At 35.9% G+C, this 15,866-nt stretch overlaps 1 protein-coding gene across 7 annotated transcripts in view; it reads right to left on the reverse strand.

Annotated features, from left to right (window-relative positions):
• Positions 1-15,866, reverse strand: part of MIGA1 (mitoguardin 1) — a 94,007-nt gene that overhangs the window by 23,930 nt on the left and 54,211 nt on the right. For all 7 annotated transcript variants that reach the window (XM_059075340.2, XM_067044436.1, XM_067044390.1 and 4 more), the window contains exon 8: positions 5,104-5,204. In XM_059075340.2, the coding sequence (XP_058931323.1) occupies positions 5,104-5,204 (101 nt within the window). The remainder of the gene's footprint in view (positions 1-5,103; positions 5,205-15,866) is intronic.

Here is a 15,866-nt window from a genome sequence, read left to right on the forward strand (position 1 = left end):
TCAAACACAAAAGATCATATATTGTGTGATTCTACTTGTATGAAATGTCCAGGATAGGCAAATTCACAGAAACTGAAGGTACAAGAGTAAGTGCCAAGGGCGATTAGGCAGAGAAAAGGGAGAGAAAAGGGAGCGATGACCAATAGGGAGGAGCTTCTTTAGGGGGTGATAAAAATGTTCTAGAATTAGAAAGTTTGCACACCTCTGAATATACTAAAAAACACTGAATTGTATACTTTAAACCAGTGAATTTTATAGTATGTGAATTATATCTCAATAAAGCTATTATTTAAAAAAAAAGACTTTTCAGAGAAAAAAGGCTCTGGTTCCAAACCAATGTTTGGCAAAGCTTATACAGGAAAATTTGGTTAATCACTTTCACAAATGACTGACCAACCTTAGAGAAAAGCCTATGCCAGCACTTGTTTTCATCTAAATAGGTGAAAACTCTTTCTGATAATTCTGAATAAAGCTTTCAAATGATCACAAACTGTTTAACTTCATAAGGAGTACTGGTCTTATCTTCTTAATAACTTTCTTCATTAAGTAGTTTTTCTTAAGTGCTTGGCATATAGTAAATGCTATTAAAAATAATTTAACAAACATTTCTTAGTACACAATTTATCTTGGAACATTCACATTCTGAGATCATACATTTATACCCTAGAAGCATTCCTAGGAGGTTTCTCAGATAGTGAGCCCTTCTTGTGGTATTCATGCATTTTGTTTTCCATAAGATTTTTTAAAATTTATCAAAGCTTTGTAACTTAAACCACCAATTTAAAGTGAGTACAATGAATACTTGGCAAAATATTTTTTAAGGTTGCATATTATAAAGAAACTTTAGAGCAATTTGCTCTAAAGGCATATTGTTCTTCACAGTGGAAAAAATGCAAAGTGACTTGCAATTCCCTTTACAAACCATTTAGGACATAAGTGTCTACAGCAAGAAAGATAAAAAGCATTTGACAAAATAAAACATCCTTTTATGATAAAAATTCTCAACAAATTGGCATAGAAGGAATGTACCTCAACATAATAAAGGCCACATATGACAAGCCCACAGATAACATAATATTCAACAGTGAAAGACTGAAAACTCTTTCTCTAAGATGAGGAACAAGACAAGGGTGCCCACTCTCACCAATTCTATTTAACATAGCACTGTTAAGTTCTAGCCAGAGCAATTAGGCAAGAGACACACAAAAAAGACATTCAAATCAGAAAGAAGTAAAATTGCCTCTGTTTGTACATGATATGATCTTATACACAGAAAAATCCTAAAGACTCCACCAAAAAACTATTAGAACTAATAAACAAATTCAGTAAAGTTGCAGGATACAAAAATCAGTTCCATTTCTATGCCCTAAAACAAACTATCAAAAAGAGAAATTAAGAAAAGTCCCATTTACAATAGCATCAAAAAGAGTAAAATATTTAGGAATAAATTTAACTGAGGAAATGAAAAATCTTTAGAGTGAAAACTATAAGATTTTGATGATGAAACTGAAGAAGACACGAATAAATGAAAAGATACTCATGTTCATGGATCAGAGGAATTAATATTGTTAAAATGTCCATACTACCTAGAGCCATTAGAGATTCACTGCAATCCCTATCAAAATTCCAATGGAATTTTCCACAGAAACAGAAAAAAAAATCCTAAAATTTGTGTGGAACCACAAAAGACCCCAACGAGCCAGAGCAATCCTAAGAAAGAACAAAACTGGAGGTATTTTACTTCCTGATTTCATACAATAATACAAAGTTGAAGTAATCACACAGTATCATACTAGTACAAAAATAGACATAGACCAATGGAACAGAACCAAGAGCCCAGAAATAACCCTTGCATATAAAGTCAACCAATATTTGACAAAGGGGCCAAGAATATTCAGTGGGGAAACTGGATAACCACATGCAGAAAGACATTGGAACCCTATTTTACACCACTCACAAAAATTAACTCAAAATGAATTAAAGACATAAACATAAGACCTGAAACCATAAAACTCCTAAAAAAAAAACATAGGGAGAAAAAGCTCCTTGACATTTGTCTTGACAACAATTTTTTGGATATGACACCCAAAGCACAAGCAACAAGGCAAAAATGAACAAGTGGGACTGAATTAAACTAAAAACCTTCTGTATAGAAAAAGAAACAATCGACAAAATGAAAAGGCAACCTACAGAATGGGAAAAAATATTTGCAAACCATCTATCTGATTAGGGGTTAATATTCAGAGGGCCTGAATAGACATTTTTCCAAAGAAGATACAAATGGCCAACAGGTACATTAAAAGGTGTTAAACATCACTAATCATTAGGGAAATGCAAATCAAAACTATAATGAAATATCACCTCAAACAGAATAGCTATCAGCAAAAAGACAAGAGATAACAAATGTTGGGGAGGATGCGGAGAAAACGAAACCCTGGTGCATGGTTGGTAGAAATATAAACTGGTACAGCTACTATGGAAAACAATATGGATGTTCCTGAAAAAACTGAAAATATAATTCAGCAATCCTACTTCTTTTCTGGGTATATACCAAAAAATATAATTCAGGGCTTTCCTGGTGGCATAGTGGTTAAGAATCCACCTGCCAATGCAGGTGACACGGGTTTGAGCCCTGGTCCGGGAAGATACCACATGCTGTGGAGCAACTAAGCCTGTGCACCACAACTACTGAGCCTGCGCTCTAGAGCCCACGAGCCACAACTACTGAGTCTTCATGCCACAACTACTAAAGCCCGTGTGCCTAGAGCCTGTGCTCTGCAACAAGAGAAGCCACTGCAATGAGAAGCCCAAGCACCACAACAAAGAGTAGCCCCCACTCACTACAACCACAGAAAAGCCTGCATGAAGCAACAAAGACCCAATGCAGCCAAAAATAAAATTAAATAAATAAAATTTAAAAATTAAAAAAAAATATATGTATATAATTCAGCAATCCTACTTCTTTTTGGGTATATATCAAAAAAAAAATGAAATCACTATCTTGAGATATCTGCATTCCCATGTTCATTGTAGCACTATTCACAATAGCCAAGAAATGGAAACAAGTCAACTGTCCATCAATGGATGAATGGATAGAGAAGATGTGGTATCCATATATTTATATATATTCAATGGAATATTATTCATCCATGAGAAAGAAATCCTGCCATTTGCAACAATATGTATGGGGCAGGGCCTTGAAGGCATTATGTTACGTGAAGTCAGACACCCTTCAACAATGTGGTGGTTAGGGGCGCTGACCCCCATGTGGTTGAAAATAGTCGTCCCCTGGTTTCCTCAAAGGACTGGTTCCAGGACCTGCCTCGGACACCAAAATCCTCAGATGCTCAAGTCCTATTGTTGGCCCTTAGTATTCGCAGTTTCACATCCTCGGATTCAACCAACTGCAGGTAATGTACTATGTATTTACTGAAAAAAATCCACATATAAATGCACCTACACAGTTCAAACCTATGCAGTTCCAGGGTCAACTGTACCGTATGGTATCACATACATGTGGGATCTAAAAAAGCCAAACCCATAGAAACAGAGATTTAGAATGGTGAGTGCCAGGAACTGGGGGTGGGAAAAATGGGGAGATGCTGGTCGAAGGGTACAAATGTCCAGTCAGAAGATGAATAAGTTCTGAGGATCTAATGTACAGCGTGGTGACCCCAGTTAACAATACTACATTATATGCTTGAAAGTTGCTAAGAGAGTAGATCTTAAATGTTCCCACCACAAAGGAAAAAAGGTAATCATGTGAGGTGCTGGAGGTGTTAACTAACCTTACTGTGTTCATTATTCCACAATATATGTGTATCAAATCATCACTTCATACAGCTTAAACTTACACAAAGTTATATGTCAACTATATCTCAATAAAGCTAGAAAAAACAGAAAGATAATCCTGTCTATATAGAAAAGTAAAAAGAAGAGGAAATAGCTTCTTCATAAAACAAGTAGATATGTTCTGTGTGTTGCAAATGTACAAGTATAAAAATATAAGGAAAAAGATGAACAATTCAGGAGATGATACTGTAAGCAATAGCTAAAATATACATATACAGAAAAATCTTGACATGATGAAAGATTATGGTCAGTACAGCTTTAAAAAAGGCAGAATCAAGGTTTAGGGTACAGGGTGTTGGAACACCTAAAGCTTTTCACACTAGAGCTTGAATTCACACATCAATTACAGATGTGTGATACTATCGATATGAAAAAGGACAGCATTAGTATCCAAAATCTACCATAAAAATGAAATAATTCTAAGACAAAATTGGCCATATGTGATTTTTTAAAGCTGTTTCAAGTAGAAAAAGATGACCACTTTGCAATCTTCTCTTTGGATAAAAAATTTAAATCTCAGTGGAAAACAAATTACCCATAAATCTGTAATTCAGTGATCACCACTCCTTACACATTAGTGTATTTATATCTAGTCGTCTTTTCCTCAGCCTAAATACTCACATAATATACCACATACATGTTTTTCTTTATTACAAAATTACAAGCATACTCTCTCTATAAAACCTACATACTACTCTTTTCACTTAACGTATGTTCCCATGTCATTAAAAATTATTTGAAACATGTTTATGGCAATATAATACTTCAAATTATGGATATTTCATAATTTGGCATTAGACTGTTTTCAGTTTTTTATTATTAAAAATGCTACAGTGAATATTTTTATATATAAATCTTTGAATCCGATCATTTCCTTGGAAAAAATATCTAGAGGTATGATCTCTCAGCTAAAGAATCTGAATATGTTTAAGACTCTTGATATAAGGTTAATTGCTTTCCATTGAGACACTTACACACCTCACCCATAATCCACAGTGTATGAAAGTGCTTATCTAAAGTTTGTGTTTACATGTCCACCTCTCTAAAGAGACTCTAAGCTCCTGTGGGAACTTATATTCATGGTATATTCATCTTTGTATCCTGGTATCTTATCATCTTTGTATCTCTGTATCTATCTACAGAGTTGATACTAAATAAATGGCTACTGAACTGAATTACAGCACAATGGCAAAACTGTATTCTCCATCTAAAAAGAATAAGAAATCCTCATTAGGAACATACATGTCCTACCTCTGCGGCTGAAGCAAAAGAATCGGTTGATGTGACACTCAAGGTGTCTCTCAGGCCAAAGTCATCCATATTCCCCTTCATGGTGATATCTGTATCTTTATCTTAAAAGAAAAGGTGAAAAGTTCAGAAATTGACATTCCTTGTCATTGCCATATTTCATATTCTATGGTTGGTTTTTCTTTTTCTTTTTTTGTTTAAATATCAGTCTGTATTTAGAATTCTGGAATCTAAAAGGAAAACAATACAAATCAATGGGATATAATCTGACAAGACTCTCAAAGTGCTTCAAATTGATTCTGAACACTGCCAAGCAGAGGAGAAAGTACTATAAAGGAGACATGTTTATTTTTAAAAGATATTAAACTATTTCAGATTTTTTTTTTTTGCGGTATGCGGGCCTCTCACTGCTGCGGCCTCTCCCGTTGTGGAGCACAGGCTCCGGACACGCAGGCTCAGCGGCCACGGCCCACGTGCCCAGCCGCTCCGCGGCACGTAGGACCCTCCTGGACCAGGGCATGAACCCACACCCCCTGCATCGGCAGGTGGACCCCCAACCACTGTGCCACCAGGGAAGCCCACTATTTCAGATTTTAAAAGCTTTTGAGTAAATAATAACTTAAACTGGTATATAATAACTGGAGTTGGATTATCTACCAGCTATCAGCATATACCACAGATAGTTTGAAACAGAGCAATTTAAGTTGCAAGTGGCCTTGCCCAAATCGGGATAACTGGTAGGTTCATTCAAATTAAATGAATTATTCGCATAAAATGTTGTCTGGACAGTCACTTGTGATAAACTGACCAATTAAAATAATTCAGGAAGATATCCTCGGTCTTTAAGGTCTACTTTAAAACACTGAAAGGCCCAAAATGATCTGGTTTAGATCCCTGATGTTTATTCTGCTTACTTGAGGATCAAATATAACTGCCCCAATGATTTTATTTTTATTTATTTATTTTTTGGCCACACTGTGGCGGCTTGTGGGTCTCAGTTCCCCAAACAGGGATTGAAACTGGGCCCCTGGCAGTGAGGGCACAGCATCCTAACCACTGGACCACCAGGGAATTCCTCCCCAATGATTTAAAGGGTTGAAAAAGTTTAAAGGCATTTGTAAATGGCTAATATGACCATACCAAGACAGGCTACCTATTACCAATACAAAGCATTCTGAATGTCGATGTCAATATCTTTACATACTATCATCAGGAATCTGTTAACATTACATTTTCATTGGTACAGCCATTATGGAGAACAGTATGGAGGTTCCTTAAAAAACTAAAAATAGAGTTACCATATGATCTTGCAATCCATTCCTGGGCATATATATGGAGAAAAACATGGTCTGAAAGGATACAGGCACCCTAATGTTCATTGTAACAATGTTTACAATAGCCAAGACATGGAAGCAACCTAAATATCTATCAACAGAGGAATGGATAAAGAAGATGTGGTACACATATACAACAGAATCTTATTCAGCCATAAAAAAGAATGAAATAATGCCATTTGCAGCAACATGGATGGACCTAGAGACTATCATACTAAGTGAAGTAACTCAGAGAAAGAGAAATATCTTAATGATATGGCTTATATGTGGAATCTAAAAAGAAATGATACAAATGAACTTATTTACAAAACAGAAACAGACTCACAGAGAAGGAACATATGGTTTCCAGGGAGGAAGGGTGGGGGGAAGGGATAGTTAGGGAGTTTGGGATTGACATGTACACACTGCTATAGTTAAAATGGATAACCAACAAGTACCTACTTATTGGCACAGGGAACTCTGCTCAATATTATATAACAACCTAAATGGGAAAAGAATTTGAAAAAGAATAGATACATATATATATATAACTGAATCACTTTTCTGTTTATAGTTTTTTAACTATCACAATGTTATTAATCAACTATGCTCCAATATAAAATAAAGTTTTTTAAAAATTACATTTTCAAACAAGTTCAGTACTCGCTTATAGATGTGACTACATTGTAGCAAGCAACTGATACTCTTCAAATTCTATCACAAGTATGAAAAAAGCAAAGAACAAAATATATACAGATTTTTTTTTTTTTTTGCAGTACGCAGGCCTCTTACTGTTGTGGCCTCTCCCGTTGTGGAGCACAGGCTCCGGATGCGCAGCCTCAGTGGCCATGGCTCACGGGCCCAGCCGCTCCGCGGCATGTGAGATCTTCCCTGGACCGGGGCACAAACCCATGTCCCCTGCATCAGCAGGCGGACTCTCAACCACTGCGCCACCAGGGAAGCCCCTATATACAGATTTTGATTTTGATTTTCAATCTGCTAAATTTGTCAGATACTTAATCTTCTTTGAAAAGAAATCGGAAATCTCTTTGGCTTTCATTAATCCAAATTTCTATTCCATCATTTTTCCCCCAAATAAAGTTCATTACCTTTAGCATAAATGTTCCAAATCCTGTTTACAACCCGCAAGTACCAGAAAACAGACCTTTTGTGATGCTCTACAGGAAGTGTAAAGTTTAAAAAAATCCAAACCATTAATTTAGTTGAAACTCAAAAGTTTTGCCATTTGTATTCCAATCTCTAAGCCAAGCAGAAGAGCGAATTGAGACAAGGTTCATTCCTATTAAGTATCAAAAATAACCATACGCGTAGCATATTTTCTTCTACTTTATATTTGGTGGGACCATAGTTGACATCTTAACCATTTATCTTCCAAATTTAAGTTATAATTGTTTTCAAATGAAGTTTACATCAATCCTTTTAAAATACCTAACTTGTCAGTTCAAAATCCTACTACTAAATAACTATTAACTGAACAAAATCTGAGATTAAATCATTCTATTTTCAAAAATAAAAGTTCTTTTAGGAATTTAAAGTTTTTCATCAAACTTGAGAACAAAACAACATAATCGTTTTACACTTATAAACAGCTATAAAACTGGCATTTTGGGGCACTCAGGTATCCAGAAAAATTCCCAGTATTCTCTTTTCAGTGCATATATGACCTTTGAAAATACATACACAAACTCTGAGGAATCAATTATTTACAAAACTAAATCAGCATTCATAACTTTCAAACCTTTATCTTAATTACTTTCCATCATTGGTATTAATTCTGCAAAAACAAAATATCACAGTACAACCTTCATTATTGCAAAGCACGTTTAAAGTGGGATTAAGTTACAAGTTAACTAAGTTAAATCTTGGTTCCATATGCCTTTTGCTATTTTCGGAGTAGAACACAGACATTTATCTTATGTCACTTTACCTTTCAGACATTACCCAGGAGCTGTTAAAAGTCTGTTTTACTTCACTCAACAGTATCCAGCCATCCAATGTCATCCAGATCAGCTACCATGGTTGTATTTTATTTTTTTTTAACCTAACAAAGAAAAGTGGCTCAGAGGAACTGGAAAGTCTTACTCATTAAACCCAACTTCATAAACCACAGACCATATCTCTCATTTCAGTAATTGTTATGATTCCTGGAATGACAGTTTAATAATTCTGAAGAGAAATAATACATCTGTTTTTTAGATAAGCCAATAAAAAGTATAAAGAAAGAATATTGAGCAATATTTAACTGCTTTTGTGCAGTTTTAAAATTTACAATACTTAAAATTTTAATTTTTTTTAAAATTTAAGTTTTGGCCACGTTGGGTCTTTGTTGCTGTGCGCGGGTTTTCCCTAGTTGCAGTAAGCGGGGGCTACTCTTCGTTGTGGTGTGTGGGCTTCTCACTGCAGTGGCTTCTCCTGTTGCGGAGCACAGGCTCTAGGCACGTGGGCTTCAGTAGCTGTGGCACACAGGCTCAGTAGTTGTGCCTTGTGGGCTCTAGAGCACAGGCTCAGTAGTTGTGGCGCACGGGCTTAGTTGCTCCAAGGCATGTGGGATCTTCCCAGACCAGGGCTCGAACCTGTGTCCCCTGCATTGGCAGGTGGATTCTTAACTACTGTGCCACCAGGAAAGCCCTGCCAAATGTATTCTTTACTCAAGTTTTCGGTTTCTCTTGAATCTTCTCCAACATACAAATTTCTCTCCTTCTGTTCCCTTGCCCCATGCTACCCAGGAACACATACTGTTTTATAACATGCAGCTCAAGTACTATCTGACCCCTGCATGCATTCTCCTTCAAAAACTACCTACTTTGTTGCTTCTATGTAACGCAGTACAGAAAAGATGTTAAAACCATGGGTTCTGGAGCCAGACAGCTTAGATTCAAAGTCTGACTGCTACTATTTAGTTGTGTAACCTTGGGTAAGTTTCTTATCTTCTCCATTCCTCAGTGTTCTCAACTGTAAAATCGGAATAAAATCTACCACACAGGGTTGTGTGAGGATTAAACAAGTTAATACAGTTGGCCCTCCATAACTACAGGTTCCACATCAGAGGAGCCAACCAACCACAGATGGGGGGAAAAAAAAATCCAGAATATTCCAAAAAGCAAAGCTTGCATGTGCTGTGTGCCAAGAACTACTACATAGCACTTACATTGTTATTTGCAACTATTTACATAATATTTACATTGTACTAGGTATTATAAGTAATCTAGAGATGATTTAAAGTATATGGGAGGATGTGCACAGGTTATATGCAAATACTACAACATTTTATATAAGGGACTTGAGCATCCACGGATTTTGGTATTCATGGGGAGTACGGATGACTGTATATGTAAAGTAAGCACTGGATAAATGTTAGCTATTCATATTATTATGCCAAAGAGAAGGACATACCATTTAATACACTCTCTGAATCTTTATTTAATTACTGCCTGAATATGCAACCTGTCTGTCCAGCTGGACCGAAACAACTTGAGTGGATGAACTTTCTCTTTTATTCTCTTTCCTTTTTCTTTCATTTTTTCTTTTTTTCTGATGGTTCCTACAGTTCTCAGTACAGCATTGAACACATTGTAAACTTAATTATTTGCTCACATAAACTAAATAAAACTTGTTATTATAGACTGACCATTCTCAACACATGAAAAATCCCTATTTTAAAGCCTCTCATGTATTTCCCCTGGGTTATTTTGCCTGTTCTATGACTTTAACTTGTTTTAAGAGCACTGTTAAAATTCTTATGTTTCTAAAATCCAACCCTAAATTAATTAAACTTATGATACTATAAACGTGAAATATGCAGCTTAAGCCCCTTAAGGACTCATCATTAACCTGAGAAGTGCCTAAACGAAAGCTTTCCACATAACTGGGCGATTAAATATTTTTAAAATGCTCCATGTGTTGCCTCATTGGCTCTCAGTGGGGCAGCATTTTTTTTAACTTTCTTAAATAGTAAATCTAACATTTTTAAGAACATTTTTTTACATGTCTCAATCATGCAGAACTTTTAAAACATTCATGCATAGACATAAACTATGTTCTTTGGAAGAACACTGAAAGTATACTGTTTACTTTTAACTCAACAGTCATATATTTTAGGCCGAAAATCTGACTGGATTCAAGTCTTCCTCCTTCTTTAACAATCTCATAATTCACATATTACTTAAGTTTTTTCCAAAGCAGAATTTGCTTGAAAGTTACACAAAGAAAAAGAAAAAACTAGAGGACACTTCAGCTCTGGAACTTGGAATCTCAAGCCTGGATCTATTTCTTTAAACCAAACCAAATGGGTTTTCTGCGTGTCTCACTTTTGCCATGCGCAGACATATTCTATTTTCTGTCACTTAGAAGGCATCAGGTCTATTTTAACTTCAGCAGATTCTAGTGGAGATTCCAAAGATGCCACTCTTCTTTTCAAATCCAGGCTGTCCACTGTGGATTTTATAACACCAACAAGAAGAGAAAGCCTGCCAAATGTCTCAATGTCATCTGACTTCTATGTCAGCAGCTATTCTCCAGATGATTTTTAGCAGTTTAAATATGATGTGGAACCTTATCTTTTTTATGGTTTTATTAAAAATGGAAAAGGTCCTGCTGCTGATAAGTTATTTTCCAGAATCTGCTATAATCTGTTAAAATAATTAAGAAATCTAGAAAATTACTGCTGTTCTTCTGTTTATCCTGTATGACTATGTGCTCCTTCCATACTATGGATAATTTTTTACTCTCATTTATTTTAATACTACAGAAAAGTTTGAAAGAAAAAAACAAACTGGAATACAAAACCCAAAAACAACATAGGCGAGGGGGAATTGGATGAAGGTAGTCAAAGGTACAAACTTCCATTTATGTAATGTAAAACATGATAAATATAATTTGCACTACTGGATGTTATACATGAAAGTTGTTAGGAGAGTGAATCCTGGGACTTCCCTGGTGGTCCAGTGGTAAAGAATCTGCCTTACGATGAAGGGCACACAGGTTTGATCCCTGGTCAGGGAACTAAGATCCCACATACCACAGGGCAACTAAGCCCGTGACACAACTACTGAGCTTGTGTGCCTCAATTAGAGAGCCTGCGAGCCTCAATTAGAGAGCCTGCGAGCTGCACAACGCAGAGCTGAGGCGTTCTCAACTCCACATGCCACAACTACAGACCCCACGTGCTCTGGACCCTGTGCGCCACAACTAGAGACAGAAAACCCCACACACCACAATGAGAGAAGCCCATGCACTGCAACAAAAGATCCCACATGCCTCAACAAAGATCCTGCGTGCTGCAACTGACACGTGATGCAGCCAAAAAATAAATAAATAATAAATAAATCTAAAGAGAGAGTAAATCCTAAGAGCTCACATCACAATAAAATTTTTTCCCCTATTTCTTATTTTCGTATTACCTATTTCACCATTTTATTTTTTATGTATTTTTTTATACATCAGGTTCTTATTAGTTATCTATTTTATACATATTAGTGTATACATGTCAATCCCAATCTCCCAATTCATCCCACCACCCCCACCCCCATCCCTGCTTCCTCCCTCGGTGTCCGTATGTTTGTTCTCTACATCTGTGTCTCTATTTCTGCCTTGCAAACTGGTTCATCTGTACCATTTTTTAAGATTCCACATATATACGTTAATATATGATATTTGTTTTTCTCTTTCTGACTTACTACTCTGTATGACAGACTGTAGGTCCATCCACGTCTCTACAAACGACCTAGTTTTGTTCCTTTTTATGGCTGAGTAATATTCCATTATATATATGTACCACATCTTCTTTATCCATTCGTCTGTTGATGGGCATTTAGGTTGCTCCCATGATCCAGCTATTGTAAACAGTGCTGCAATGAACATTGGGGTGCATGTGTCTTTTTGAATTATGGTTATCTCTGGGTATATGCCCCGTAGTGGGATTGCTGGGTCACACGGTAGTTCTATTTTTAGTTTTTTAATGAACCTCTATACTGTTCTCCATAGTATCAATTTACATTCCCACCAACACTGCAAGCGGGTTCCCTTTTCTCCACACTCTCTCCAGCATTTATTGTTTGTAGATTTTCTGATAATGCCCATTCTAACAGGTGTGAGGTGATATCTCATTGTAGTTTTGACTTGCATTTCTCTAATAGTTAGTGATGTTCAGGAGCTTTTCACATGCCTCTTGGCCATCTGTATGTCTTCTTTGAAGAAATGTCTATTTAGGTCTTCTGCCCATTTTCTGATTGGCTTGTTTGTTTTTTTAATATTGAGCTGCATGAGCTGTCTATATATTTTGAAGATTAATCCTTTGTCTGTTGATTTGTTTGCAAATATTTTCTCCCATTCTGAGGGTTGTCTTTTGGTCTTGTTTCTGGTTTCCTTCGCTGTGCAAAAGCTTTTAAGTTTCATTAGGTCCCATTTGTTTATTTTTGTTTTTATTTCCATTACTCTAGGAGGTTGGTCAAAACTTGCTGTGATTTACGTCAGACTGTTCTTCCTATGTTTTCCTCTAAGAGTTTTACAGTGTCTGCTTTTACATTTGGGTCTTTAATCCATTTTGAGTTTATTTTTGTGTATGGTGTTAGGAAGTGTTCTAGTTTCATTCTTCTACATGTAGCTGTCCAGTTTGCCCAGCACCACTTATTGAAGAGACTGTCTTTTCTCCATTGTATACCCTTGCCTCCTTTGTCATAGATTAGTTGACCATAGGTGCGTGGGTTTATCTCTGGGCTTCCTATCCTGTTTCACTGATCTATATTTCTGTTTTTGTGCCAGTACCATAGTCTTGATTACTGTAGTTTTGTAGTAGAGCCTTAAGTCAGGGAGTCTGAGTCCTACAGCTCCATTTTTTTCCCTCCAGATTGCTTTGTCTATTCAGGGTCTTTTGTGTCTCCATACAATTTTTAAGATTTCTTTGTTCTAGCTCTGTAAAAAATGCCACTGGTAATTTGATAGGGATTGCATTGAATCTGTAAATTGCTTTGGGTAGAATAGTCATTTTCACACTATCGATTCTTCCAATCCAAGAATATGGTATATCTCTCCATCTGTTTATGTCATCTTTGATTTCTTTCATCAGTGTCTTTATAGAAAACTATATAGAAAACTATAAAGTTTTCTGAGTACAGGTCTTTTACCTCCTTAGGTAGGTTTACTCCTAGGTATTTTATTGTTTTCTTTGCAATGGTGAATAGGTTTCCTTAATTTCTCTTTCTGATCTTTTGTTGTTACTGTATAGGAATGCAAGAGATTTCTCTGCATTAACTTTGTATCCTGCAACTTTACCAAATTCATTGATTAGCTGTAGTAGTTTTCTCGTGGCAACTTAGGGTTATCCATGTATAGTAGTATCATGTCATCTCCAAACAGTGATAATTTTACTTCTTCTCTTTCAAGTTGTACTCCTTTTATTTCTTTTTCTTCTCTGATTGCCATGGCTAGGACTTCCAAAACTATGTCGAATAACAGTGGAGAGTGGACATTCTTCTCTTGTTCCTGATCTTAGAGGAAATGCCTCCAGTTTTTCACCATTGAGAATGATGTTTGTTGTGGGTTTGTCGTATATGGCCTTTATTATGTTGAGGTAGGTTCCCTCTATGCCCACTATTGGAGAGTTTTTATCATAAATGGGTGTTGAATTTTGTTAAAAGCTTTTTCTGCATCTATTGAGATTGACCATATGGTTTTTATTTTTTAATTTGTTAGTATGGTGTATCATATTAATTGATTTGTGTATATTGAAGAATCCTTGCATCCCTGGGAAAAATGCCACTTGATCATGGTGTATGATCCTTTTAATGTGTTGTTGGATTCTGTTTGCTAGTATTTTGTTGAGGATTTTTGCATCTATATTAATCAGTGGTATTGGTCTGTAATTTTCTTTTTTTGTAGTATTTTTGTCTGGTTTTGGTATCAGGGTGGTGGAAGCCTTGTAGAATGAGTTTGGGAGTGTTTCTTCCTCTGCAATTTTTTGGAAGTTTGAGAAGGATGGGTGTTAGCTCTTCTCTATGATAGAATTTACCTATGAAGCCATGTGGTCCTGGACTTTTGTTTGTTATAAGATTTTTAATCACAGTTTCAATTTCATTACTTGTGACTGGTCTGTTCATATTTTCTATTTCTTCCTAGTTCAGTCTTAGAAGGCTATACCTTTCTAAAAATTTGTCCATTTCTTCCAGGTTGTCCATTTTATTGGCATAGAGTTGCTTTTAGTAGTCTCTTATGATGCTTTGCATTTCTGTGGTGTCCATTTTTAACTTCTCCTTTTTCATTTCTAATTTTATTGATTTGAGCCCTCTCCCTCTTTTTCTTCATGAGTCTGGCTAAAGGATTATCAATTTTGTTCACCTTCTCAGAGAAACAGCTTTTAGTTTCATTGATCTTTCCTATTGTTTTCTTTGTTTCTATTTCATTTATTTCTGCTCTAATCTTTATCATTTCTTTCCTTCTACTAACTTTAGGTTTTGTTTGTTCTTCTTTCTTTAGTTCCTTTAGGTGTAAGTTTAGATTGTTTATTTGAGATTTTTCTTGTTTCTTGAGGTAGGACTGTATTGCTATAAACTTCCCTCTTAAAACTGCTTTTGCTGCATCCCACAGGTTTGGATCGTCGTGTTTTCGTTGCCATTTGTCTCTAGGTGTTTTTTGATTTCCTCTTTGATTTCTTCAGTGATCTCTTGGTTATCTAGTAATGCATTGTTTAGCCTCCATGTGTTTGTGTTTTTCATGTTTATTTTCCTGTAATTATTTCTAATCTCATAGTGTTGTGTTTGGAAAAGATGCTTGATATTTCAATTTTCTTAACTTTACCAAGGCTTGATTTGTGACCCAAGATGTGATCTATCCTGGAGAATGTTCCATGTGCAGTTGAGAAGAAAGTGTATTCTGTTGTTTTTGGATGGAATGTCCTATAAATATCAATTAAGTCCATCTTAATGTATCATTTAAAGCTTGTGTTTCCTTATTTATTTTCATTTTGGATGATCTGTCCATTGGTGAAAGTGGTGTTAAAGTCCCCTACTATGACTGTGTTACTGTCGATTTCCCCTTTTATGACTGTTAGCATTAGACTTATATATTGAGGTGCTCTTATGTTTGGTGCATAAATATTTACAATTGTTATATCTTCTTCTTGGATCGATCCCTTGATCATTATGTAGTGTCCTTCTCTGTCTCTTGTAATAGTCTTTATTTTAAAGTCTATTTTTTCTGATATGAGAATTGCTACTCCAGCTTTCTTTTGATTTCCAGTTGCATGCAACAACTTTTTCCATCCCCTCACTTTCAGTCTGTATGTGCCTCTAGTCTGAAGTGGGTCTCTTGTAGACAGCATATATATGGGTCTTGTTTTTGTATCCATTCAGTGAGCCTGTTTCTTTTGGTTGGAGCATTTAATCCATTCATGTTTAAGGTAATTTTGATATGTATGTTCCTATTAATTGTTTTGGGTTT

The sequence above is a fragment of the Kogia breviceps genome, chromosome 1 (assembly GCF_026419965.1).
Source record: "Kogia breviceps isolate mKogBre1 chromosome 1, mKogBre1 haplotype 1, whole genome shotgun sequence".
Lineage (NCBI taxonomy): Eukaryota > Metazoa > Chordata > Mammalia > Artiodactyla > Physeteridae > Kogia > Kogia breviceps.